This window comes from Glycine soja, chromosome 14, assembly GCF_004193775.1.
Source record: "Glycine soja cultivar W05 chromosome 14, ASM419377v2, whole genome shotgun sequence".
In the NCBI taxonomy this organism is placed as follows: Eukaryota; Viridiplantae; Streptophyta; class Magnoliopsida; order Fabales; family Fabaceae; genus Glycine; species Glycine soja.
This window is the reverse complement of record NC_041015.1, coordinates 19495051-19522758: the sequence shown is the minus strand read 5'-3', so window position 1 is coordinate 19522758 and position 27708 is coordinate 19495051. Positions and strand designations below refer to the sequence as shown.

Sequence of the window (27708 nt, the reverse complement as noted above, 5' to 3'; positions counted from 1 at the left end):
CCCAAGAGTTTACAACATCCTTAGGATACTCCACATACTTCAACCTAACTCGAAACACACTACGGCATGTAACACAAGGCTCACCACCACATCTAACTCAGGATGGGAGATACTGTCCATGCATCCCATAAACACATAGGGCATTGATTATGTCAAGACATGATCAAGTACACATAGAGACCACAACGAGTCCTAAGGTAGTCCTCAAAGCATCTTCAGACTTTTCCCGAATCAAGTGGTAAAGGGAACTAAGATCAATCTCACTAATCATATGACTAGAATCACTAATCCTTTAGGTTACCTACCTTACATAGGAATACTCACTCTTTAATCTCTCTATGCTTAGCAAACAATGCCCTACTAACGACTTTACACCCTTCTTAATGTTTCACACTAAACCACCTAACTACTCCTCACAACTTTCCCAACTACTCTATACGTTCAACAATTCTATACCAAAGATCTCTGTGGTTACAGTTTTCTATGGGTACTAGACCTACTAGATTCTCAATCTCACACTTAGTTCAAGAACACGAAAACACTAAGAGCACTAAATTTTATCAACCAATTTGCATTAGGGCATTAATTAGTCCATCAAACATAACAATTTGGTAATTATAATTGTAAAGGCAGAATTACAATACTGTAAACATCCCTAAATAAAGACCAATTTGATCCTCTAAGGATCCTTACACATGTTTATTCTAATCCCAATTGTGATAAACTCATCCCTTACCTCTAAGCGGAATCACATGTGTAGTTCGATAGTGATAGTGGCGTCTCTAGTGGTTCCCTAACATTCCTAAAGTTTTTCTGTTGGTTGCTTTGTTAGGATTTTTCAAGCATTAGAGAGTAGGAGAAAGGATTGTAGCCTCAATTTCATTGTCTGTATGCAAAGGGCATTTCTCTTTCTACAAACATTATTTATTCAATCTCAACGGTGGTAGTGTGCAAAAATTATTTTTGAAGGAGGTTTCATATTTCAGGACGATCCAACGGGTAACAAGTCCGAAATTGTAGTTTTATTGGGACAGGTTTGGATATATGCAGAAAAAAAGAGAGAGTTTAGGAGAGAAAGAAGGGAGAAAGAATTTGGGAGGAAGAGAAAGCGTAGAAACATATCGTAAATGTAAAACTTGATCTAATATATCTCTATTTATATCTAGGGTACTCTGAGTCTATTATTTACTCTATTTTTCTTTATTATATTATTTTATAAAAGGAACTCTATTTTACTCTTCCATTAAATAAATAACCAATTAAAACATCCTTTTTATTTTCTAAAACATCATTTTACTATATTTATTTTCTAATAATATGAAACCCTTATTTTAATTAACAAAAACCCTTTTTACTCATTTATTTAATTTCAAAAAACTCTATTAATTTTTAAATAAACTCTTTTTATTTATTTTACAAAAAATGGGGTGCATAGATCGCCACTGCCATCAACACAACACTTCCCCACAGATTCAAGTAAGATGTTTGTCGAAAAAAGAATTCACCATTTTTTCTTTTTTTTTCCTTACCGGATTAACCATTTTAGAATTGTTAAGATTTTTTTGGAATAGTCATTCCGTAACTATAATTCAAACTACTAACATAATTTTGAAATTGTTGATCCAGAAGACATTTAACATAATTTTGGATTGAGTAATTTGGAACACATGTTCTAGAATTATGTTAAATATCTTCTAGATCAACGGTTCTATTAAAAAAGCACACACTTTTGCATTGATTCATTATTTGAAAAATGCTCTATTTCATTATTTGAAAATTTTGCTAATGTTGTTGCAGGGGCAAAAATAGTAGTGTTGTTGGTGAGATGCCTTGCTGGTATTGAAATTAAATTTGCTGAAGCAAGTTTGGATATGTCCAGCAAGGGAAATTTAAAGTTGTTTCTTTTGCAATTGTTTATATTCTGGACTTGGTTGGGGTGCTTGATTTTTTAGTTTTTTTTGTAAATATAATTTGCTTGGATACTGATAACATTTCAATCTCAATTTGGAAATTTTATGTTCTAGATGAAGATATTGTGGTCATTGACAAAGTTGTGATAAAATCAATTTAACTTTGCATATTTAGAAAAATTTAGATTCTAGATGACTTGTTTGGGATGCTTGAGTTTTTAACTTTTTATGTAAATATGATTTTAAAACAAGGAAGGTTAGTTTTGGGATATAAAAAATTATGGAGTGTAGTAGCAAAACATGGGGGGAGAGGGACGGGGGGGGGGGGGGGGTGGGGGGACAGAGGGGCGTGGGAAGTAATTGTCTAGTCAGCACATCACCATTCGGCTCATTTGGCCATCAATGGGTGTTGCTAGGTGCACCCAACAATATTGCATGTGCACCCAACAATTTAATTGAAGTGGCAAAAATACCTTTCACTTAAATATTAAAAACCCTCCCTCCCTCCCTCTTCATTTCGTCCATACACCGCCACTGCAGTTCGTCTTCTTTGTTTTGTGTCACATTACCGCCATTTGCTGCTTCCATTTCCGCCATCGAGGTAAGCTTTCTTCTTCTCTTTAATGGTTGTTGTCTAGAATCTGTATAACACATACGAATTGTATGAGTTATACAGATTAACTAATCTGTACAATTCGTACGGATTACATAATCCACATATTTTTTTAATTGTTAATAAAATAATTATTTATGTTTTTTAACAGTAAATGTTTTTTATTTATAAATATATTATTTTGATTTTTTAAATAGTTATTTTTTATTAAATATAAATATATTATTTTGTTTTTTGTTTGTAAATAGTTATTGTTTATTTTTTAAATAAAAATATATTACTTTGAATTATGTTTATATATAGTAATTTTTTAATTGTAAATATATTAATTTTATTTTTTAAATAGTTGTTTTTTATTTTTTTTAAAATAAAAATAGATTATTTTGAATTATGTTTTTAAATAGTTGTTTTTTAATTGTAAATATATTAATTTTGTTTTTGTTTTTAAATAGCTATTTTTTATTTTAATTATAAATATATTATTATGATTTTTTTTGAAATAGTTGTTCTTCATTAATTATAAATATTTTTTTTTTTAAATAGTAGCTTTTTTAATCAAAAATAGATTATTCTAAATTATGTTTTCAAATATTTATTGTTTTTTCAATTAAAATATATTATTTGAATTATTTTTTTAAATAGTTATTGTATTTTTTAATTATAAATATATTATTTAGAATCTTGATTTTAAATAGTTAATATATTTTAATAAAAAATAGATTATTTTCATTTATGTTTGGAAAAAGTTATTGTTTTATTTTTAATTATAAATATATTTATAATTACTATATATTATTTTTTATGTAATTAATTAATTATAGTGTTTTTTAAGTTGCTTTTTAATAAAGAAGTTATTTTCACTACATAAAATTAATGAAAATAAATTTTGAAAAAATATATATATAATAACTTTTTTATTTATGAATGATTGTATAGCAATTGATTGAAGTATTGTTTGAATTTTGACATAAATTTGTATGTATGCTCAAATTTGCAGATTATGGTTAGAACGAGAGATTTGGGTTGTGCTTTAGGCAGAATTATAGGAGGAGCCCTTGGGAGAGAACATAGTCATGATTTAGATAAAGCTCCCCAACGGCAAAGGCCCACAACATCCGCACGTAGGCAATGGGAAGTTGCCGCTATTACTAAGGATGTTCATCACATGGATGACGCAGTTGAAGAGGTCTTCCAATAGCCTCAAGAAGCAGTTGTTGATGTGTAGGCTTTTCCAAGCAGGTTGCGTGACACATCAATTCTGACTACCTATGCTGATCATGTTGCATTCATTGTTTGGAATGGAGAGGTATTTATAGTTTTAAATGAATTATATTTCAATAAGCATTTGCTATTATTGTTAAAATTGTTAAAATTATTTAAAAAAATTTAGGAACATCCTGAATTGAAGTTATCCTCCCATGGAAGGAAGGTTCAGAAATTTGGGAGGCATGCTGTTGAGATTGAAGGGTTAGTTGCTACCACAGGTTTAAGTCCTCTAATCGCATGTTCATTGGACACTGTTGATCGAGGACTTATATCAGCTTTTGCGGAGAGATGGCATAAGGAAACTAGCAGTTTCCATCTTCTAGTAGGAGAGGACACCATTACCCTCGATGATATGGTCTCTTTTCTTCATCTGCCCATCACAGGTGCCTTCCATAGCTTTGAGACTCTTCATGTCAATGAAGCGGTGTTGATGTTAGTGGAATTACTTGAAGTCAGTGCAAATGAAGCCAGAGCTGAGACAGTACAGTGTCATAGGGCATATGTACGACATTTATCAAAGCAAATATGATGCCGCACATTGGGCTATAGAAGCTTGAGCTTATTTGCTGCATTTGCTAGGTTTCACTCTTTTTGCTAACAAGAGTGCAACACATATGCATGTGGTGTTCTTGGATGCCTTTTGAGACCTCACCTAGACTGGAAGCTATGCATGGGGAGCTGCTGCTCTAGTGTATATGTACGATAATTTTAATGATGCGTCTAAGAGCAAGGATAGACAACTTGCTGGATATATCACAATATTACAGGTAATTGTAAATGAATTTGATTTATTTTTTTGATTTTTTTTGTATTAATTTGATTTTTTTTGTTTTGAAAATATGTGCAGTGTTTGATTTATGAACATTTTCCATCTGTTGTTGAGGCTATTACTATTGAAGACTATCATAAAAGGAAATCATATGCCTACCACTGGACCTCTGCAAAGGTACTACCAGTGTCAACATATCAGAAGCGTCTAGATCGACTGATGTTTGATGATGTTTGCTAGATGCCTTACGGTGACTACCGTGCAATTAGAGAGTTCAAGCTCATTTTTTATTTTTCTGGACATATCCGACGGGGTCCCGTTGTTGTCATACACCGACCAGAGAGGGTTGTGCAGCAATTTGGGTATGTTCAAACGATTCCTCCACACTTTTCGGGTACAAGATTATGCTTAGAAGATATTGACGATAGATGGATGCACTTCTCAGAGTACCTTGCATCGGTGGTCCTGATTTGTCTTGTGCCTAGACAATGTGTAACTGACTACATGGACTAGTTTTACATGATTTCACATCCCTTCATGAGGTCGACCCAGCCCAAGGATCCATTCAGACATCCACCTGTCGTGAAAGATGACACATATATAGAACCAGATATGCCTCAATACCAGATGACGGCAGTAGCTATGGAGGAAGCACCTGCGCATGCACCTTTTCATGCGGAGCAGCCTAGACATGCAATGGTAACATATATATTCATTACTCTTAATTTCATTTTATTTAAACATGTAATATGGTTAAACCTTATTCGTTGTTGTCAATGTCATAGGAGGCTTTCCAAGCAACAACTGAAAGGCTAGAGCGGTTGCTCGACCTAAGGATAGCGACTGAAGGCACAAAAACATACGATGTCATACAAGACTGCCTAAGGATCACTAAAGGTGTGACTGTGGATCACAATGTATATGTGTAATCACGACGAAGGCAGCGCATGAAGGATGCATGAAGACATTTAGAATTTTTTAGCAAATGTGTACACACAATGTTTATTATTTTATTTTATTAGACAATATTTTTGTTTTACCAATTCTATTTGAAATGTTTTTTATATTACTATTGAACCACTTATATCAACACACATGAATTAAACCATAAAGCTTATTTTCCACACGTTAATTTTTTTTTAATAAGATCCGAATTAACCCTAAAGCGTAACACTAAACCTTAGTCGGCAAAACCCCTACTTTTTTATGTTCTACTAAACCCTGGTTTTCACGTCACAATTAACTCTAACAATGTGCGTAACACTAAACCATGCGTATTATGGTAACCCTAAACCGTTTAAACGTAAGGTATAATACATAATTATGTGAACTTCCAATGAAACAACTATATATTATTGTAGTACTTGACAATGACATAGGTACCTAAATGTTCACTCTTCACTTAAATCAACATAGTTTGTTTTCAACATCATCAAATTTGTGTACTAACACATTCCACTAATATATAGAGTTGGCCACTTCTTTGCCTAAGGATGACAATTCCTAGACCATAACAAACCTAGAGGTGATAAGGAAAAACGATCTCTTAAATAAACCTGTTACACATGCACAAATAATTTAAAGTTATTATAACACAATTAATTTCATAAATTCAAAAATAGGATTATGATGAATCTATCTAAACAAAATGATTGTCATACATGGGACCAATAAATATTATGTGATGCACAGAAGAATCTTGTTGTGGTTGACTTCTAAGAGGAAAAAACGTCATGTTTTGTTGCAGAAACAGAGATACAAGGATAATATTATACCTTGATACAATGACATATCTTATGTTGGTTATATTCATCCACTTATCCATAGTAACATGCATGAACCAGTTATACGGATTATATTTATTTAAACTAAATTTTAAATAAAAAAATAAAAAAAAAATTACATACCATGGATAATCCATCAACAAGTAGGAACCTTTTTAATTCCTCAAATCTATCTATGCCACCAAGGAGGTTGATATACTCATCAGACCATTTGGCAAGTTCTTTAAGCAAATGGTTGTGCACCAATGACTATTAATCTTCACTCATACCTAATAAGGCAACAATTGCAGGATATCCACAATTATCGTCAGTTTTGACATCGACAATGTTTTCAATGGAATCGTGCATGCACAGATGAAATTGATCCAACATCGGCATAGTCCTTCTTGGAATTGCCTGGTCAAATGATGATTCACTACGTTTAACTGAAGAATTACTATTTTGCACAAAATGTAAAGCATTAACATACTCCATGTAAGACAAATTATGCTTTGTTGATCTTTGATGTTTAGTCATCGGTTTCTTCTAAGCACCTTTGGTGTTGACCTTTTCTGGAGGAAGACACATAGAGTTTAGATCAGAGTTTTCTCTTTAGAGTAACTTTGCCACAAACAACAAACTCTTCAATTAGCTAGGATATGGTTTCCCTCTCTTCGGTTATCTCACTTGGGGCTCAAATAACCCTTGGTCTGAAAATCTTAGCATCCGCCAAAACATATGGATTGTCTCAAGTGTTATGGTACCAACAACATATTTGGATAGCTCGCATGCACATGGAAGACCGTGAATAGTTCTCATCACACATCCACAACGAGAAGGATTTTTGCTAGCATAATGTACACGCTCAAACTCAGCAGCAATCTGATTTAAAGATTACCTTGATACCATGCCAAGTAGCCTCTTGTATAAGGTAACTTTAAAAACATGCCCAACCACATGTGTACTTGTCTCAAAGGATGCCTTAATTTCAGTGTGTTGCAATGCGATCATGTTGTTCATGACTTCCTAAACACTACATAGGTCTCCAAAACTATTTTGTAATAGTCTTTTTAAAGCCCAATGAGTAGATTCAACCCTGCATATGAAATACACAAAAAATAATAAACAAATACAAGTATTTTTATGCATTAATTCCTAAACCCTAATAAAAAATGAAAACTTTCATACTTGTTTGTTGTTGTGTTTCCTAAGTGCATCACCTTATTCATTCAGGCTTAAACAAATTTTTCTTTGTGGGGAATTATCCATGTTTGGTTGACATAGTCAACAAACATTGGTCATGATGAACAAGCAATTTCAAACTTCTTAAGGCAATCATTGAACTGATGTTCGGAAGGACAATTAACCAAACTCCCGTAGCCACTCATCACATAATCCCATGCATTTTTTTTTTACTAATTAGGGATTTACATTTTGCCTAAACATTCTTGTCGATGTGAAACCTACACAATAAGTTGGTACACTCAAGGAATACAATTTTCACTGCATTCATCAATGCTAGGTCTCTATCAGTAAAATTAATTCAGGGAGGGCATCACATCTTAGAAAAATACCTTGAAACCGTTCTAGAGCCCAGACCTCATTTGTGGCGTCCCCAAAATAATGGCTGGTTTAATAGTAATGATTTAAATAACAAAAACCATGGTAAAATTATTTTTTTTTCTTCCTTTTTCTTTTTCATTTCTTTCTCTTTTCACAATAATTAAGTCCAGAAGGAAAATCATCACTATAGAGTCCTGAATGGCCAGTTCACAACTCTATTCGGAGTCATTTATTTTTGATCACTCATAACCTCTAAATATTTTGCTTTTTCAAAAGGAAAGGTATGCCAGCCATTACTTTAGGTCGTCACATGAAAATAATAAAATACAATACGGTCGATAAACTCTTTTGAAAATAAAGTTTGCTAATGCTTTCTTTTCAAATAACAAGATTAAACATAAGTACATTCATCATTTAAAGCTGTCCAAAATATGGGAGTTTTGCAAAATACATAGTGTCATCCAGAGTAAAGGTATCCACTGTAGTGGCTTCAGCCACATGTATACAATCATCAAATTCCTATACAATAGGTCTACCCATACAAAAACAAAAGAGTAAACCTAACAGTCAGTCCTAGATACACCCACCCTCAAAAGTATATAAAACTAGTCCAATGAGTTGTCTACTATGATGAAGAGCCTCCACTGATCGCCATCTCTCCAGGACCACTATCCTCCGTAGAGTCTGCCTTAGATACCGACATGACGCCCTCGGGAGAATCCACCTCAGGGAATGGGTCCTCATCACCCTCTAGAAAGTCAAGAGCATCCACAGCAGGCTCAGGAGGTAGCTCCTTAGAATCCTCCTCACGGTCTTCCTCGGATGACGTCACCTCGATCACTTGGACTGGCTCCACTAGACGGTATGGTGTAGGCGTGGGTAGTATCCACTCCACAATGCGCTGAAGCGTGTGTGCGGGTTTATCTGGATGCACCAATGAAGTAGCCGTGAATCGAATCGTGCCCCGAAATCGGCACCTCGCATTGCCTTCGAGGGTCTCCCAAGCTCCCTCTAGGCACTCCATCTCCACTCGGTCATGGATTAGTTGCGCCGCCATCACGATCTACAAGAAATAAAAGAAAGGGGTAGACTCTTTCACGTGATATCTAACTATGGAGCAACACAATGCGTCTCATAACCACTACATGTAAGTAAAAGGGGTATCTCAAGGCTTTTCATCTCTGGTAATCGATTACACAACCTTGGTAATCGATTACCAGAGGCTAAACTCGAATCACACAGCCTCAGGACATGAAACCTGCAAAAATGCACTGTGTAATCGATTACACATAACTGGTAATCGATTACCAGTGGCATGTTCCTCTGTATAATCGATTACACAGCCTGGTAATCGATTACCAGAGGCCTCCACAACATGCTGCCTTCATTTCTAAGCCTGGTAATCGATTACATCCCTTGGTAATCGATTACCAGAAGCCCTCTTAACTTCTTGATCTCATTTTTAAGCCCGGTAATCGATTACGCTCCCCTGGTAATCGATTACCAGAGGCCATCTTAGCTTCCTGGCTTCACTTTTAAGCCTTGTAATCGATTACCCACCCTTGGTAATCGATTACCAGAGGCCATATCACAGATATCACTCAAGATTCATAGCTGGCCAGCCACCACACAAGCCTCCCTGCTTTGTGGTCTTTGTTCTTTTATCGGTTGACTGCCAGGAGCTCGCCTGTTTAGGTACATCACAGGTTCTCACTGACTGACTATGGCCGGGTTGGGTCGGGATTGGTCAAGCTTGGTTTTGGGCAATAGCACCCCACCTGACGTCCCCAAGGTCTCCTGACCCCCGCGACATATCTCCAGGTACCACTCTGTGGTCAACGAATAAAAGTAGGAAGTCTCACCCTTCCACACTTCCTCATTTCAAGCTTGTAGGATTATGGGGTACCAACCACATATGGTACTAGGTGGAGGTCGGGCGATGGTGCAAAACAATTCTCCACATCCACAAATCACGTATAAACCACCATCCCTTGTTGCCCACCTCAACTGAGCTCACGTACTCCCACGTAGCCCTTATCCTCGTTCCTCTCAACGCCGGGTCCCCATCAATCCTCCCAAGATTCCACAACATCCAAGTAATTCAACATCCAAGCATCATGAACTAACACAGCCAAGAAAACAGGGCAGAGGCAGAAAACTCTGCCCAAAACACAAACCAACATCACAGCTTTTCACACTCAAATACCCCAGTAATATTCTCTTTGTTCCAATTCGTTAACTGTTGGATCGACTCGAAAATTTTACTGGAATTCTCTAGCACATAAATCTACATTATGACCGTTGGGATCTGCTAGAAAACGTCCAGAACCCAATCTGTACTACTCTTTCCACAACCAGCAAATACACAACATTTTCTACACAAAGCCAAAATTCTGCTGCACCTATTTGACAGCAAAATTCTGCATAAAGTGCAGATTTTCGAAATCACACTTTCCCTCATCCAATTTTGCCCAAATTGAATCCTACAAGTCCCAAATCATGTATCAATCATGTCTAAACCAAGGACAAGCTTCAGACCAAAGCAACTCAAAATCTAGACATCTAAAACCCCTCAATTTAGTGGATTTTCAAGGTTTGAGAAGTGAAAATGAGAATGGGGTAAATTTGGAGCAAACTCTCACCTCACACAAGTCTATAACATTAATCTAAACTTGCTCAAACTGATTTTACGCCTAAAATTCCACCGAATCAAAATTTGACTCCTCAACACCCAATTTTACCCTAGAAATGGCTCTTGTTTTCACTTTGGTCACTCATATTCCTCATTTGCACAGCCTAAGCTTTCTCTTAAGTCCTAAATGACATTTCAAACTAGGATTAACTCACTTTAACCCCCAATTACCACTGAATCCAGATTTAGCCTTCCAACTCTCAAAGCCTCACTCTTTTTCCACTCATAACACCACATTCTCACTTTCTAACCCTAGGTTAACTCTACCCTTCATCTCTAGCAGTTTTCCATAAGCAATTTCAGCACACAAACATCACAAGCATCATCATAAAAACCCTAAAACAGAATGGGTAAGCTTGACTCACACCAAACATGGCTAGTTCAACATGCTTTCAACAAATTCCTTCACAAATGACTACCACAATGCATAAACCTAGTAAAACTACCCATCATATCTCCCAAAACCCCATACCCATGAAGATTTAGGTGAGAAGAAGTCTACCCAAACCTGAAATTTCGAAGTCCCACACGTAGAGATGCGCTTCACGACTCCGAAAATGCCTTCCTTTCGCGATTTGGAGCAGAAATGGCTACCAAAGGTTGGAGCTTTGTTGGAGCTTCAATGGTGGAGGAAGAAGAAGAGAATGGCAACGTGAGAGAGAGAGTGGAAAGAGCTTTCTGAAATTTTGGGGCTGAGTGAGGAGAGAGAGTGTTGCTTTTTGGTTTAAAAAGGCTTTTCTCTTTTTTATTATTTTATTTTAAGCTATGTCACATGTCTCCATTTGAGTGGAGCAAAAGGGCCCACTTTTTCTCTTGATGTGACTCATGCTCAGCCACATGAAGAGAAAAATTTGACCTTTTGAAATGCCAAAATCTTGCCTCGGTTTGCATGTCGTTCCTCTGGTTCCAGTCCCTCGCGTTTCTCTGCGCCTGTCGAGGCCAGTTTTCGAAAGTAGGCAATATATATATCAAAACGCTCAGGATAAAACCCCGAGTGCGGTTCAAAGGTTGGTTTTGTTAAATTTTAAGTTACACGCAAAACGATGATTTTTAGACTAATTAATGGAGAATTAACCTATTACCATCCAGTTATGGATTTCTCTTCGTTAATTAGTCTAATCCGCGTATCTTTTCCCCAATATACTTACTTCTACCAGGAGTATATACATATATACATACACTGAATAATACTCATATATATATATATATATATATATATATAACCATCCAAAATGCACCGTTTACAAAAATTCCGGGTAGAAATTTCCAGGATGTCACATCATTATTTAGACATTCTCCATCCAAATAGGTAAAACCAGTAGAGAATGTTATCCCTGTTGGTGTCACACCAACAAAGTCAAGTAACAGGAGCATGTACCTATTTGTTTTGTAGGTACTATCTATCAAAAATACCAAATTATAGGCATTGCATAACTTCATTGCATCAGGATAACACTAGAAGATATCATGTACAACATCTCCATCCTTTAATCCATGCCAATGAATGTGTTGATCATGTTCAAGACACTTCATTAGTTGTTGCATTTCAGTATCACTGCCTCTTAAGAAAGAACTGATGCAATCCTCACTAGGAAAGGACCAGTCACCAGAGCCATTAGCAAGAGGCTCCAAGAGGATTGGGCTAGAGCTGTTGAAGAAGTCCCTAGGGTTCTTATGAACCTCAGGGTACATTTCTTAGCCCATGAGCCAAGGTTGGATCCACTAGTCTTTGTAAATATTAGAATAGGTTTTTCTTATTTTGGGCCTTGTATTTTGGTCATTCTAGTAGCATAGGGTTTTAGCCTTGTATTTTAGAACATTTTGAGTAGTCTTTGTAGTAGGGGTTTTTTCTATTTTCATGTATTTTGGCATGGGGTGAGCTTAGCTATTAGAGGAGTGTGTGTAGCTAAGCTCTAGCTTCTCAAGAAAGCTTCTTAAGGAAGTTTCTCAAGGAAGCTTTTCAAGGAGATGAGCTTACAATTAGAGGGATGTGTGTAGCTAAGCTCTAGTTTTTCATGGAAGCTTTCATTTAGTTAGTGACCTAGGTTATAAATAGAAGTATATGTAACACTTGTCATAACTTTGATGAATGAGAGTCTTGTGAGACACACTTCAAAGTTCAACTTCTCTCCCTCTTTTTCTCCTTCAATTTTGTGCCCCTCTTTCTCTCATTATTTTCCTCCATTGAAGCTTCCTCTCTAAGATTCTTATCCAAGACACTCTCTGGGTGGTGAAGCTCCTCCTTCCATGGCTTATTCCCTGGTGGATGACGCCTCCTCTCACCTTTTCTCCCTTATCTTTCGTTGCACCTCCATGATTGAAAATCACCATTGAAGGACCTCATTGAAGCTCAAAGATCTAGCCTCCATAGAAGCTTCTCAAGCAAGCTTCCATCAAGAACGGTCTCTACTTCTTGCATTGTATATTTGTTTGATTGTTGTATAATTATTGGCATTGTGCTTCTTCAGCGCTAGCAGAATATTTCTCGATTTCACCATTAACTTTGTCATATCAGCAATAATTGTCTTTTCATCCTTAGTCAATCGACTAGCATATGGATGTTCAACTAATGACTTTTTCATTTCATGATTGTGACTCACATACATTAACTTCATCATTCATCCTAGGCCTCCAACCACTGGTTTCCCACAAAGCTTAAAGGGGCACCCACATTTCCTACTGTCAGTATCTCTTCTTACAAAATCTTTCTTCCTAGACCTATACTAACCACTTCTTTCACAATTAATTAACATAAATCAAGTTCCTCCTCTCATACCAGTGTTTGTATATGACCTCATAATCACCGCCACAAATTCAATTTCATAAGCAACAGATCGAGCCCAATGCAAAACATCATATCGGGTAGAAAAATCCTACAATGCAATCCACACAAGTTTAGTCTTCAAGGGACATTCATTTTATTACTTTAATAACAATAAATCACATTAATACCTGAGAAGTATTGAACGTATCAGAACAATCATCTTGTTCTTCATTCACACCAGCTTCGTCTTTATTTTATTCATTCATATCAACTTCTTCAGACATTATACTGTCATACACCCAGGGATCTTCGTCCATCCTAACAAGACATTAAAAAATTTTAACATCACAAACAAGCAATCCCTAACCACACCATACATGTACTATCACACAAAACCCTACGTAATTTTTTATTGCATATAATATTAAAAATCAATAACATCAACTTTTTCTAATTACAATTGATAACCATATAATACATAAAAAATTATAATCAAACCATATGTAGTAAAATAAATTATATTATTCAACTTAATTCTAATTCATGAAATTATAACCGCAAAAAATAATCAATTTTATAACACAACAACTCAAATAAATTATACATAAATTACACGTGTAAATTATTTTACAATTGATACCATTTCCAAAATATAAAAATAAATAATTATAAATTAATTATCAATCTATACTTATTTAAAAATATTTAAAATAATAATATGAATTACATTTCAAACAAACAAATGAATCTTTTATACACGTTAATTTTTATAACAATCATATTAATATATTTATAATTTAAAAAATTCAAAAATTTAATATTTCTTTTAATTAAAAAACATTAAAATCCGTATAACTTGTACGGATTGGTTAATCTGTATGAGTTATACAGATTACATAATCCGTATAACTCATATGGATTAACCAATCACTAAGTTATATTCAGTTGTAAGTTACGGATTCTTTAATCCGTATTCTACAGAAAAAAAACAAAGAATAAAGAACGTCGATGTACCTCTAAAGTACCTCCGTTAACAATCGAACCAACCATTGTCACAACCACCACTGACGTACCTCCGTAAAACTTTCACCTCGACCGAAACAGCATAATGCACCTCTCACGACAATGAAATAACCAAAAGAAACCGAGAAAACAAACGAATGAGTGTGCTATCGTCAAAAAGTTAACTTAAGAGGAAGCAGAAAACACTTCAGGGTATTTTCAAAAAAAAAATTATGCTAGGTGCACAAGCAATATTCCTAGTGCACCTAGCAACACCCGCCATCAATTCGTCATAAAGGATGGGTGGCCTACTTAAGATATATTGGGTTGATGGTTTGATTTAGGAAGTGTGAGAGTAGTATTATTTACCAATCCAATTTTTCTAGGTTTTAGTTGGGATTAATTTTTGTTTATATATTTTTATTCTATATTTTATCAAACTCCCATTTTGTAGCTGCATCAAAACTACTCTAACAAGTAAAAAAAAAAAAAGAGGCCAAAACATACTTTTCATCTTATTATTATTTTTTAAATTTGTGATTTTAGTTCCTCTATTTTATTTTTAAGATATTTTGTTTTTTATTTTTTAAAAATATGTAATTTTAATCCTATTTTTTAATTAACACATTTCGTTTTGTGTTTTTCTAAAAATGCATGATTTCAACCCTCGATCAATTTCAAACTTGACGGTGTACTTTTTAAAAAATTTATTTACTAGGTGGATGGTTACCCAAAGATCCATTGTTGTACTCCAGTACCAGTGGATAGACCGGAGTCAATCCTGCGTCCACCTCCTGAGAATTTACCACTCAAGGAAGTCTTTGGTTCCTTTAGAAAGATTTCAATCTTCTTGAGTTATTATCAGTTCTCTTTGGCTATTCAATATTTTTAGGCGTTTCCTAGGGGGGAACCCTTATATCATATGGTTCATGAATGAAGCATCTACTTACACCATTGGATATCATTCAAAATAAATGAACGGTAAGATTATGAATCGTTAAACAGTAATTCCATTTTATTATAATTATTTAATAAAATATCCTTTTGTTCAGTTCTCCTTTTTAACCCTCAGGACATAAAAGGTATTTTTGCAGTAGGAAAAGATCATGTGTCGTTCTAAAACTAGGGGTGGGTAAGCGGGCCGGCCCATCCCGCGTAAGGCCCGCCCGCATTGGTAGCGGACCGGGCCAGTCCGCCCCCGCCCCGCGGGTCAAACGGGTCGGTCCGTGAGACTAGTTTTAAAAGAATTTCAATTTTAATAAAAATACAATATAATCAAATTAAGTTCAATACAGATGTAAATAAAATCTCAATAATTAGTCAATTACATCAATAAAATAAATAATGTCTTAACAAAAGAAAATCTAAGCAATAAATCTAAGATATGAAATTTAAACATCTCCAACAACAAATGATTTCATATTTGAAATAGCTTGAGGCTTCTTCATTTCCACATTTAAGAGTACAACAACAATAAATCAGCCCCAACAAAAATAGGATAAAAATAAATTCTAGAGAGAAAAGAGATGTACTTTGCTTGGTGGCTCGGTGGTGGGCTGAGGCTGTGCCGCTAGGGTGTGTCGCGTGACTACGTGAGTGTGAGTCGCGTTTTGTTTTCCCTTGTAAGGAAAAGAGTTGTATGACTGCGTGCGTGGTGGAGAAAAACCGTAAGGAGAAAAAGTGTTCTTAGCCTTTTAGGATGATAATTGCTAAATATGATGTGAGCTATTTTTTATAATAAAAATATATTGAAATATCTTTAAAAATATTTATTTAACAATTATTTTTAGCTTAAATGATAAGAATTGATATTTTTATTATTTATGGCTTGCAGATACAAAAAGGATAGATTAAAAGAAAAAAAAGATCGAGAAAATATCTAAAAGGAAGATTTTTAGCATGTTATTACTTATCTTTTTATCTTAATCTTTTATTTCTGTTATCTTTTATTTTTCTTATCTTATCCTTTTTTATCTTTATCATCTTTTAATTTAAATATTTTATTTTTATCTTTCAATCTTTATCTTATCTAATATATTTCTTTATCTATTATTTTAAAAGAAAAGTTTAAAGGGAAAAAGAGAAAATCAAACCTAATATAATTGGGTTAGGATTACCCAAATCAAACCTAATGCGGGCTGCGGGCAATCCGCGGACCCTGCAGGCCAAACCCGCATAGTCCGTGAATTAAACGGGACGAGCCCAAAAATATGACATAACCATGGACCATTTAAAAAAATTAGTCCGTAACCCGTGCAAACTGCGACCCCGTAGACCAGTCCATGGACTTGGACCTGTTTACCCACTCTTATCTAAAACCCAACACAACTGCCAACTCCATTGGCACTGCTCCCATTTTCAGTATCATGTGGAAGCGTCGAGAGATTGCCGCTTCGACTGCGGCGATCTAGATTTGCACCAACATCCACCTAATTAATCGACCTATTTCTCTATTTCTGACACCAGATACAAGCTCCAACTTGATCTCAACTAAATGTTGTCGATTTCGTTTGTGCGTAGCCTTAACCCACTCGATCATACAAGGGGACTTGAAGGATTTATTGGTTTAGGTTGCTTGGATTATGTAAATAGTCCTCTTTATGGCTTTTCAATGTTGTCTAGGAGAATTTTCTATTTTGCCGTTGTTTCACATGTAGATTTGAGGATTGATGTATTAAAAAGATTTGAACTTTACATTGACCCAAAAAAAATAATTGAACATTTGATTAACCAGTGTAGGAAAATTTTACAGCTTTTGGAGTTTTGGAATCTTAGACAGTACATGGTACACATTGTGCAATAAAAAGGTACCTATTTTTTTATTTTTAAACAAGGTATCCCTCTCCAAACATAAAGATTATAAAAATATGTTATATTTCTCTCAACAAAATATTCATCATATGCAGGATTTGGAAATCATCGAATCTCGTCAGCATGTTTAAAGAATCTAGACATCTACCAACTCTGTTAGACTTTATTGCTGAAAAAACCTTTGCTATGGAAAGGAAAATGTTCACACGTTAAGCTTCAAAATGATTATTGTAATCAATCAAGTTTAAGACGTGTGGAGTGGGGAACTTGATATTTTGTTTTTCTTTATAACTTTGCACACGCAGTTTGTTAGATTCTGCGGTATAGGTGCTGAGATTTTTTGTTTGATATGCCATGAATGACATTAGAGTACCCTTAAATTGCACTCCAGGTGTATGATAAAATGTCGATATCGTGATGTTCATAACATTTGTAATTTGTGCATTTCTCCAAATTTCATCTGTAATTTTCAAATTTAAAATCTCTGTTCCTAAATTTAATTTAATATAGTTTGATTGAATCAAGACATTTGGAGTGAGAGTTCTTTTGCCAAGTCATGTGAGAGTGAGTGCTGGTATTTGAACTTGAAAAATTATGAAAATAAGATATGAAAAACCATGAATTATAATTATCATTATTTCACCGGAAGAAAATGTTAGCGTAATCCACCACAAAATAAAGGTTGAAAGTGGTATGTGACAAAACCGACAATGCTTGAAATCACTGCAATCACACTATGTTCATTAGAGTAGAAGGGTTTATTAGACATTTCCTATTTCTTATTGGGATTCAATAGTCATTTCACAGTTTTTAATAAAAGGACATACTGGTCTTTTTCTATTAATGAAATCATATTTAATTAAAAAACTATGTTACTGTAGCTACTTTTTCATGGGATTCTTGAGTGAACCATTTATAGCATTTCCACTGATAGGCCCAGGCTGTCTGCTGGTTTAGAAGGCCAGCACCTCCAGAATTAAGAGGAAGAAGATGATGAAGAGGATGAAGAAAGGAAAAGATAAGTATCGAAAATTCTCATTGCCTGCTTGTTTATTACATAGCTTTATTTATAGTGCTTGTTAGGCTGTCCCCTGAGGATAGACAACACTAAGGCAAGCGAGGACCCTCAAGCTTTGTCCGTTTCTTCACACGTAGTCACTGAGGTATGCAGGTTTTGTGAACTTCCTTTTGGACTTTTCTTCTATTTGCACCTTCATTTTTGTCTTTGCGGCTGTTGTCTCTGTTGTTGTAGTTGAGTCTGCTTCTGTATCATCCACGGTAGAGCCGTCATATTTTTAACTGTCTTATTATATATCTACTAATTCTAACAATTAAAACAATTCGACAAAGAGGTACATACATTTACTCCTAACTTTTAAGGTTATATCTAACCTTTAAAAAAATAAAAATAATTGTCTTATTTTAAAAATATATGACTGATTATGATATTGGTATACATAAATAAAAGAAAAGTCAAATGTTACGTCTAATTAACTAAAGTAACTTTACAATTTTTTTACAATATTTTCTTCATATTTTATAAAAAATAGGGTATGCGTGTATCATGACAACCAATAAAACATTGTTATTTAGCCATATCATATTAGTCATTGAAAATTTATTTTAAATTAAAACAACTTCTAAAAATAATTATCCGATCTCATTTTTTTTCTGTCTCGTAACCTTCTCAGCTGTACTCTTCCATCTCAAAACTCCAACGCTCCATTTTTTCAGCCACCCTCCTCCATTTGAGCATTGTCGGCTTATACTCCACACCTATGTTATACTTTTGAATATATCATATCTTAATAAGAATTCTTAAAACAATTAGTAGTATAAGTTCAGTCACTTCTTGAGTTTTGTTTTACAGTGGTTTATCATTATTAAAACATTCAATTTTTCGAAGAAGGACTTTGTCTCAACACCAATTTGAAATTTTGAAGAAGAAAATGTCTAAAGTGTTCAGAAAAGTAAATTTATTATTTAATCCTACAAATTAAACATAATTAAAACAAATCATATTAAAATGCGAATATAAATATAAAATTATAAACTCTCAATTTTATTCATATTCGTTGTGTCTATCTTAATTATTTTTAATAAGATAAAAATTACTCAAATTTTCAAAAAATAATTATTACAAAAATTTTCAAAATAAACTGGTGCATTGTAGCGGTTGGTATTCAGTTTCAATTTATAATTCAGGTGTGTAAAAAATTCATGCACAAGTAAATGGATGCACCATTCCGTTTTACAGGGAATAAGTATATTTTGTCCAGATGCGTCATTCCTTGTCAAAATGGATAAAGTCAAAGGAAAACCGCAAAGTTTGGTATTCTCTCATGGGAGGGAGAAGAGAGAGCATAATCTGTGTGGTTGTTACGTCCGTGAAAAGCTCAAACTGGTTAAAAAGTAAGCCAAAAATGGCTGCAAATTCTAGTTAGAGGAACTTGTATTTCCTTAATCTTCTTTGTTGTTGAATACATTGTTTCAAACACCAAAAGATTCAAAGAAGCAAAGTACGCAAATAGAACACATCAAAGTCCTTTTGTCTCTCGGCTTTGAAGGAGGGACAGAGGAGATTCAATAAAAAAAAAAAAAAAAAAAAACGAAAGGCCTTTGCTTCATCATAGGACCCTTTTGAAAAATAGCAAACATAAGAAAAGAAAAAGAGATAATAAAAGAGGAAGAGAAAAAAAAAGGAAGGAAGTTTAGAGGTCCCTTTGCTAAGAGTTTTTGATTTCTTGGTTTATTTTGTGTGGTTTGTTTTCATTGGAAGAGAAAAAAAAGTTGAAGATAGTGTTTGGAAAGGAAAAGGAAGGAGAGTAATGTGGCTTCAAAAGAACCATTGGGACAAGAAGGATGGGGTGAAAGGAATAGTGGCAGTGGCAATAGATTCAGACAAGGGGAGCCAAAATGCACTAAAATGGGCCATTGATCACCTCCTCAACAAAGGTTCAAATGTAGTTCTCCTTCATGTCAAGCATAAGCCATCTTCTCTTTCTGCATCAGCTTCTCTTACAACCCCAAGTATGTATTCATTATTATACTCTCATTCATGCATGTTCTTTTCAGTGCCATTATATGAAACTAGCAATAATAATGTATAACACTTTCTAATTTTACAATTATTTTAACTACCCTTTGTACAATTAGGAATGAGATAAGGGGAAGTACTTATAAAAAATATTAAAAAAAGAATTGAATTGTACTTTTCGTGTAAGCCAAATTAACTTATGCACGTCTAAATATAAATAAATTGGATAAGAGAGTTTCTTAAAAGTTGAGAAGGATTTATTTTCTTATTTTCTTCTCGTATACATGTTTTTTAAAGAAGTTTAATTTATTCAAATTGAGTCATGAAGAGATGAAAAAGAAGTTTAGGATGAGATTAAGATAAATTATGTAATGAAGAAAAATAAAAATAAAAAACAAACAAATAATAAAAAATGGAGTTTTAAAAGTTAAAGTAAGAATGATAAAACTCGTGATATAATATAATAGCATATGAATGAATGCATCCTTAGATTATTCATGTATTTGTTATAATTCACAATTTAAGGTGGTATCAAAATTTATCTTAGTAGAGATTTGTTGGATCTATCAAGTCACATGTTATCCGATAGTTATCAACAACCTACAAATGTCCAATGTGTTAATTTCAGGCTTGAGATGTTCGGCCCTTAGTGTGAGAGAGTTATGTTAAAGATCCTCATCGGCTGGAGATATGACCAAATAAGTGTATATAAGTAGGGAACTAATTTTGTAAGATTGAGTTAATATGATAACCCATATTCTAAAATGCTAATGAATTGTTCATGTTTAGATTAAAAACAATGAAAAATGGAAAAAGGTTTCAAGGATGGGGAAAAAAGGAACATTAGCAGGCATGCATTTACTAGTTACCAGATATTTTAGTGACTTCGTTGATTGCAGGGGCAGGGGCAAATAGTATTGCGCATGCGGAGCCGAGTGCACTTGTTTGTCATGACCCTGATGAGCAAACCAAAGAAATTTTCCGCCCATATCGTGTATTCTGTGCACGGAAAGATGTAAGTTTTATTTTTAGTCCCTTCTCCTGCTCCATTTTTCCTCTACAAAATTTAACTGTTCTCTCAATTATGTTTTGGTTCATAAATATTTCTAAATTACATCACAAGACTTTTTTTAAGTGAACCGAATTTGGTGTTCAAAATGGAAAAAAGAAATAGTAGAGTAAGAATAATAATAATGATTTTCATTTTGGAGTTCAGAGCTCAGACATCATTTGAGCCTTTCATCAATTTATTTTTATTTTTATTTTTGTTGGTCCATAGATACACTGCAAGGATGTTGTACTAGAAGATATGGACGTATCTAAAGCTTTAATTGAATATTCTTCTCAATATGCAATTGAGCATTTGGTCATAGGCACTTCAAATAAAGGAGGTTTTCTTAGGTATGTCTTTCTGCCTCTAATTATCCAAGCCAAAATGGCCGTGTTGTGCCACAAAATTTTGCAAAATTTGCTTTCAAACTCTAATTTTAAGGTATCAATAATAAGATATATATGCAGTCATTAGAAGAATAAACATTGTAAAGTGCATCTTATAATTGAACTCATCAGCAATGAATCGTATAAAATAAAACAAAATTAGCCTGCATAATCAAGCCTGTGTCATATACTATATGCACAATAACTTAAGACTTTATCTTGTCTTTTTTTTTTTATTTCTGTTATCGGTGTAGTAAATATTAAATTTATTGATAATTAATCTTCTTTAAAAAAATCTGAGTAATTATTTTTACTTTTCAATTATATTTTTTTTATTCATAAATCTCAAACTCAATACTTTGACCAAAGAATCTAAGTTCAATTCAATTTTTTTTTTTCAATTGAACTCATTGTTATATACCTTCGTGTTTAAGTGTACATTACTAACAAATATGCTTGAATTTTTCTTTATATTGGGTATCTATTTGCGTGTCATATACTAAGGAATTTTTTTTTTTATCGGAAGATTCAAGATAGCAGATATTCCTGGATCAGTATCAAAAGGGGCACCAGATTTCTGCACAGTATATATTGTTGCTAAAGGGAAGATTCAATCCATGCGATCTGCTTCGCGAGCTGCCCCTGCCTTTTCCCCTCTGCAAAACCAGTTTAGTCATGCCAGTGCTAGGTCAGACCATTCAGACCCTCGTGTGCCTCTGGCTAATGGTGCCAAAGGTAACATTTAATCTTAACTTTTCAAAATTGGTATCATCTATAGAACAAAGTATAGGTTTTTATTTTTTATGGGGGCAAATATTAATTTTGTTAATAGGAAAAATTGAACCCACAATCTTTTTTTTGTCTTCTCTTCTTTGTTGATCATCTAATTCACCTTATATTTTCACAAAGTATATAGGTTTTATATTATAGGTAACATGATTTGACATATCGAGTATCATAGCTAGAAATGATGAGTGTAAATTGTAATAATGCTGCTTACTGAGAAATTTGGTTTCTTTAATTTAGGACCTCAAAGGAGGTCCTTTGAGGCACCACCCCATAGATCACAGGATGCACCCCGTAAATCAAATGATGGAACAACAGACTCCTTCAGGTAATGACATTCATTATATACACTGCATGGCTAATTTATTCCTTCACTTGAGAAAACAGAATCTAGCTTCTAAGCTTTCGCTCGCCAAATGACATCTTGAACTACTAAATTTCTCGATTTGATACCTAAAAGATACTAATTTTCTCAATTAATCCTTGCATCTAAACATAACTAATTTTTGGGTTATCATGACTTTAATACAAAGTATTAGTAGAGTTGATGACTAAGACTATTCACTAGTAACCTTTAACTTGGTCTTCTGTCTAAACATAATAAGTTAAGAATATAATTCTTTTATAAACAATGATTATCAACATATTTTTTTTCACAATTTTCAATAAATTCTTATTTACCAATTCAATAACTAATAATATATTTGGAACACTCGTTTACAGAATCACTTTTTTTCTAAAATAGTAATTTATCAAAAATAGATTTTTGTTGTAATGGAATTATCGATCGCATAATCATCTCCAAAAATTAAAAAAAAAAAAAAAGAATATCATTCTTCCTTCAAACACTGTAGATATTATTTTCCATCATATAGTTGTGATAATGAATAGATAAAAAATTGCGGTAAGTAGAATAAAAGTAATAATATCTGTGTGACTATTATTAAATTAATTAAAAAATACCTGATAGTGTACTAAACAGAAGGATCAATCGAATAAACTAATATTATTTGGGAACAAATAAATTAGAAGATTAGATAATTCATGTAATTGTTTACGAATAAATAAAAATCTAAGGGGTTAGATTGTTTTCTGTATTTCCCTTTTTCATTCATGCTATAGCAACTTTCATCTTGCATCTTGCATAATTTTCAAGTAATAAATTCTCCATCATCTAAAAGCAAAATGGTATCGGAAGCAGGTCACCATTCACTAGGAGAGGTATGACTGACAAGTCATATGGGGAAATTTCAGTGCCAGATAGTGACATAAGCTTTGTAAGCTCTAGAAGGTCAAGCACAGATCGATCATTCCTATCATTGTATAACAACAACAACAACAACAACTCAGAGACAGGAATGTCCAACCCCCGGCTATCATTTAGCTCTGACACTGATGGAAATAATTATAGCTTTGAGTCTATGCATTTTGGAAGGAGGTCTATGGATATCAGCTCTGATTTCTCATCCTTTTCCCAAGAGAGTGAGGGATTATCATTTTCTGCATCACAGGGCATGGTAAGCATAAGACATTAAGGGAATGTGCATTTTTATTTCCTAATATACTTGGGCATGTCTTAGCAGTTAGTACTTCTCTTACTCTCACTCTTATTAGAGGCCAAATAATTTTATAACTTATATAGATTTAGCTCCTCTAAACTTTGAGGTTGCACTTTAGAAGATAAAATAAAATTATGGATTTTGCTCTTCTAAAGCGAGCAACTCACTTTAAAGGGTAAAGTAATAATTCACAGTCATTGACGGGAACAAATCATGGATGTATTGAAATATCTTGATTTTTTATCAATGACTGAGAACTTACTTTAGAGGAGTCAAATCTTGAAAGGTAGATTTTCAAGATGTTATTCATGATGATAAAGATATCAATAAGGTGCTAGGGCTATCTTGCTAATTTTGATTGCTTTATGGAAGATGTTTCAGCCCATGTAAAGAATCAGTAGAAATAAGGGTAAATTAGGCAACCATGTAACGTTAAATTATATAGCTAAATTGAGCAAAATGTTTCATACAGTCAATATAATGGTTGATAAAGTATATATTGTCCCATAAACATTTTACTATAGTTTAACATAGCAAACTTTATGTAATTAACCAAAATGTTTTATACTTTCATAATACCACCAAATATAGTAACATATTGAGAAAAATGTCATAATAGTGGTTAAAACTGTTGTCAATATTGCTTAAAACTGTAACTAGATTAAGCAAAGTTGATAGAATTTAACAACTTTTACTTTAACTGAAAGGGTTAATGACAAATAGAGAAATTTAAGGGGATATGTTGAGCAAGTATTAAACTAAAGGGTTAGAATGTAGCCTAGAAACATCAAATAGTCAAATATTTTAGTTACTTGCATGTTCGTATTTTAATTCTTGATTGCTACTACCTTGTGAATAAATCATTTCTTGCAAGTTTAGGATGACGTGGAGGCTGAAATGAGAAGACTGAAGTTGGAGCTCAATCAAATAATGGAAAAGTACAGCAATGCCTGCAAAGAAGCATTCAAAGCTCAGCAAAAGGTATGAAATAATAGCTTCTGCTTCTGCATCTTAAAAGCACAAGATGATTTGACTCTGACATGTTATGCAATGCATCACAGGCTGTGGAACTCCAGCGCTGGAAATTAGAGGAAGAGAGGAGATTGGAGGAGGCAAGGCTCGCCGAAGAAGCTGCATTGGCAGTTGCAGAAAAGGAGAAGGCAAGATCAAAAGCAGCCATGGAGAATGCTGAGGTTCAGCAGAGGATTGCAGAGTTGGAATCACAGAAGAGAATCAATGCAGAAAAGAAAGCATTTATGGAATCAGAAGAAAAAAGAAAAGCAGTGGATGCTTTATCAAACAATTATGTGAGGTATAGAAAGTACACAATTGAGGAGATTGAAGCTGCAACAAATTTTTTTACCGAGTCACAGAAGATTGGAGAAGGGGGTTATGGTCCAGTTTATAAGTGCCATCTGGACCATACACCTGTGGCAGTGAAGGTTCTACGTCCTGACGCAGCACAAGGAAGGTCACAGTTTCAAAGAGAGGTAATTAAGAAGACAAACAAAACTCCCTGCCCATGTATGCAAGACTTCAAATTCAACACAATAAATGAAAAAATTTGGTTCAACTAATTTAGGAGTGTACAATTCAAGCAGAAATGGATAAGATACATGGCAAAGATATATACAAAGGTTTCAGACATCCATATATGTAACATCTCTTGGGCTGGTCTATTTTGGTGATGTGAGACCTGGTTAATAACACTTAGGTTTGTTTGCTTAGTTGACTTGCTTGCAGGGTTTTAAATTGTTAAGAAGTTTTGTTAAAGTGAAAAGGCTTCTAATGCTTCTAAAATGTAAAAGTGAGGGTGCAGAAACAATTGATTTAAATTATGGAAGTGTATCCTGAAATTAAGCTACTCACCTTTACGAGTGAAGGTTAAAGACTTCCTCATATTAAGAATCTTATCCTTAAAATTGCGATCGGTGACTGTGATTACAGTAGCAATATTGTGGTTTGAAAGGTCTCTAAAATCCTAATCATGCCACATTTGTCTACATTTTTCTGCACTTTTAGTATTCAACAGAAATATTACCACAATTTAAAACCATACTTTGGTCTGAACATTACAGGTTGAGGTATTGAGTTGCATTAGGCATCCAAACATGGTTCTCCTCCTAGGAGCCTGCCCTGAGTACGGCTGTCTTGTGTATGAGCACATGTCAAACGGAAGCTTAGATGACCGCCTCTTCTGCCGAGGAAACACTCTCCCAATTCCATGGCAGCTCAGGTTCAGAATTGCAGCTGAAATTGGCACAGGCTTGTTGTTCCTCCACCAGACCAAACCCGAGCCTCTTGTGCATAGAGACCTCAAACCAGCCAACATCTTGCTGGACAGAAACTATGTTGCCAAGATCAGTGATGTAGGTTTGGCCAGGCTGGTTCCACCCTCTGTGGCTGATGCTGTGACACAGTATAGGATGACATCCGCAGCCGGAACATTCTGTTACATAGACCCTGAGTACCAGCAGACAGGAATGCTCGGAGTGAAATCTGACATATACTCTCTTGGGATCATTTTCTTGCAAATTTTGACAGCAAGCCCTCCAATGGGTTTGGCTCATCATGTTGGGAGAGCCATTGAGAAGGGCACATTTGCTGATATGTTGGATCCAAAAGTGTCTGACTGGCCAGTGGAGGATGCCTTGAGCTTGGCAAAGATTGGTATCAGGTGTGCTGAACTGAGGAGGAGAGATAGACCTGATCTTGGCAAGGAAGTGCTGCCTGAACTAAACAGGCTAAGAGAACTTGCTGAGAACAATGATCATCATCATTCGATGTTTAGTAGCTATGGTAGCCCATACAATCAGAGCCAAGTTTCTCTTCAGCCGGTAAGGTTCTTTCAGTTCATGTAGGAATTATTAAAGGATATTTACAAGAGATTTTATGAAACTTTCGTTTTGGTAAACAACTTAACTAACTGCTTATTGAGCATGTGATTATCATATAAACACTTCTGTATAAGCTGTTTTTATAATTGAAGTGGAAAGAAATAAAGTTAAACTGTTTTCCTACAAGCTATAAGTTGTTTTATCCAATACTATCTCGAAGAGCTTATTGAAATAAACTGAAAGCAGCTTAAAAACATATCTTAAACACTATTTTCATAAGCTTTCTCAAACACTTACAAAGTGCATATGTCATATGATAAGCCTAAATAAGTTTTAGATATGCATGAGTAATATATGTATTTCCTACAAGTTCTTTATTGCTTATTTCCTATAAGCTCATGTGATAAGTTCACAACGGATTGATTAATCTGTTTACCTAAATGTTACCTTAATTTGCATTACCCTTTTGCAGGATGGAGCCAGTTCTCCACTTCCCTATTCTGGGTAGAGCACAAGAAACGCATCAAGTCATGTTTGACATTCAGTCAAAACAAGATCTTCTTCAGTAAAATAGATAGTATATATGTTCGGGGGAAATGATCCCGAGGATAAAGTGTAAATTACTTAGGTGAATTGATGTAATAGATTCCTTGATTCATTCAATTTGTCCATCTGATTTCGTTTTCTCGTTTTAATTTAGATTGTAAAAACAGAAGAGTCGAAGTGTAAGAACATTAACCCAAGTTATTACACGATGTCTCTCTAGGGACTATTTGGTCCGGAAATGATATCCATTCAAGTTGTTTTATTTTCTTTATTTATTTTATTTCTTTATGTATTTATGGTAAATTGGGTGGGAAATTAGGAAATTGGGTGCAGGGAAATCGAAAATCCACCTT

The 27708-nt window shown here is 34.3% G+C and overlaps 1 protein-coding gene across 1 annotated transcript; it reads left to right on the top strand.

Moving 5' to 3' along the window:
- Positions 1 to 18086: 18086 nt before the first annotated feature.
- Positions 18087 to 27617, top strand: LOC114385375 (U-box domain-containing protein 35-like). The gene is made up of 11 exons (XM_028345423.1): positions 18087 to 18316; positions 19411 to 20183; positions 21090 to 21205; positions 21470 to 21591; positions 22154 to 22362; positions 22654 to 22741; positions 23615 to 23930; positions 24852 to 24953; positions 25034 to 25462; positions 26051 to 26809; positions 27282 to 27617. The coding sequence occupies exons 2-11, from the start codon at positions 19982 to 19984 to the stop codon at positions 27315 to 27317; spliced, it is 2379 nt and encodes a 792-aa protein (XP_028201224.1). The 5' UTR covers positions 18087 to 18316; positions 19411 to 19981; the 3' UTR covers positions 27318 to 27617.
- Positions 27618 to 27708: the final 91 nt, after the last annotated feature.

Coding starts and splice junctions, on each gene's coding strand:
- LOC114385375 (XM_028345423.1), top strand. CDS start 19,982: ATGTGGCTTCAAAAGAACCATTGGGACAAGAAGGATGGGGTGAAAGGA. Junction 21,206..21,469: donor TATTCTGTGCACGGAAAGAT/GTAAGTTTTATT, acceptor GTTGGTCCATAG/ATACACTGCAAGGATGTTGT. Junction 26,810..27,281: donor GCCAAGTTTCTCTTCAGCCG/GTAAGGTTCTTT, acceptor ACCCTTTTGCAG/GATGGAGCCAGTTCTCCACT.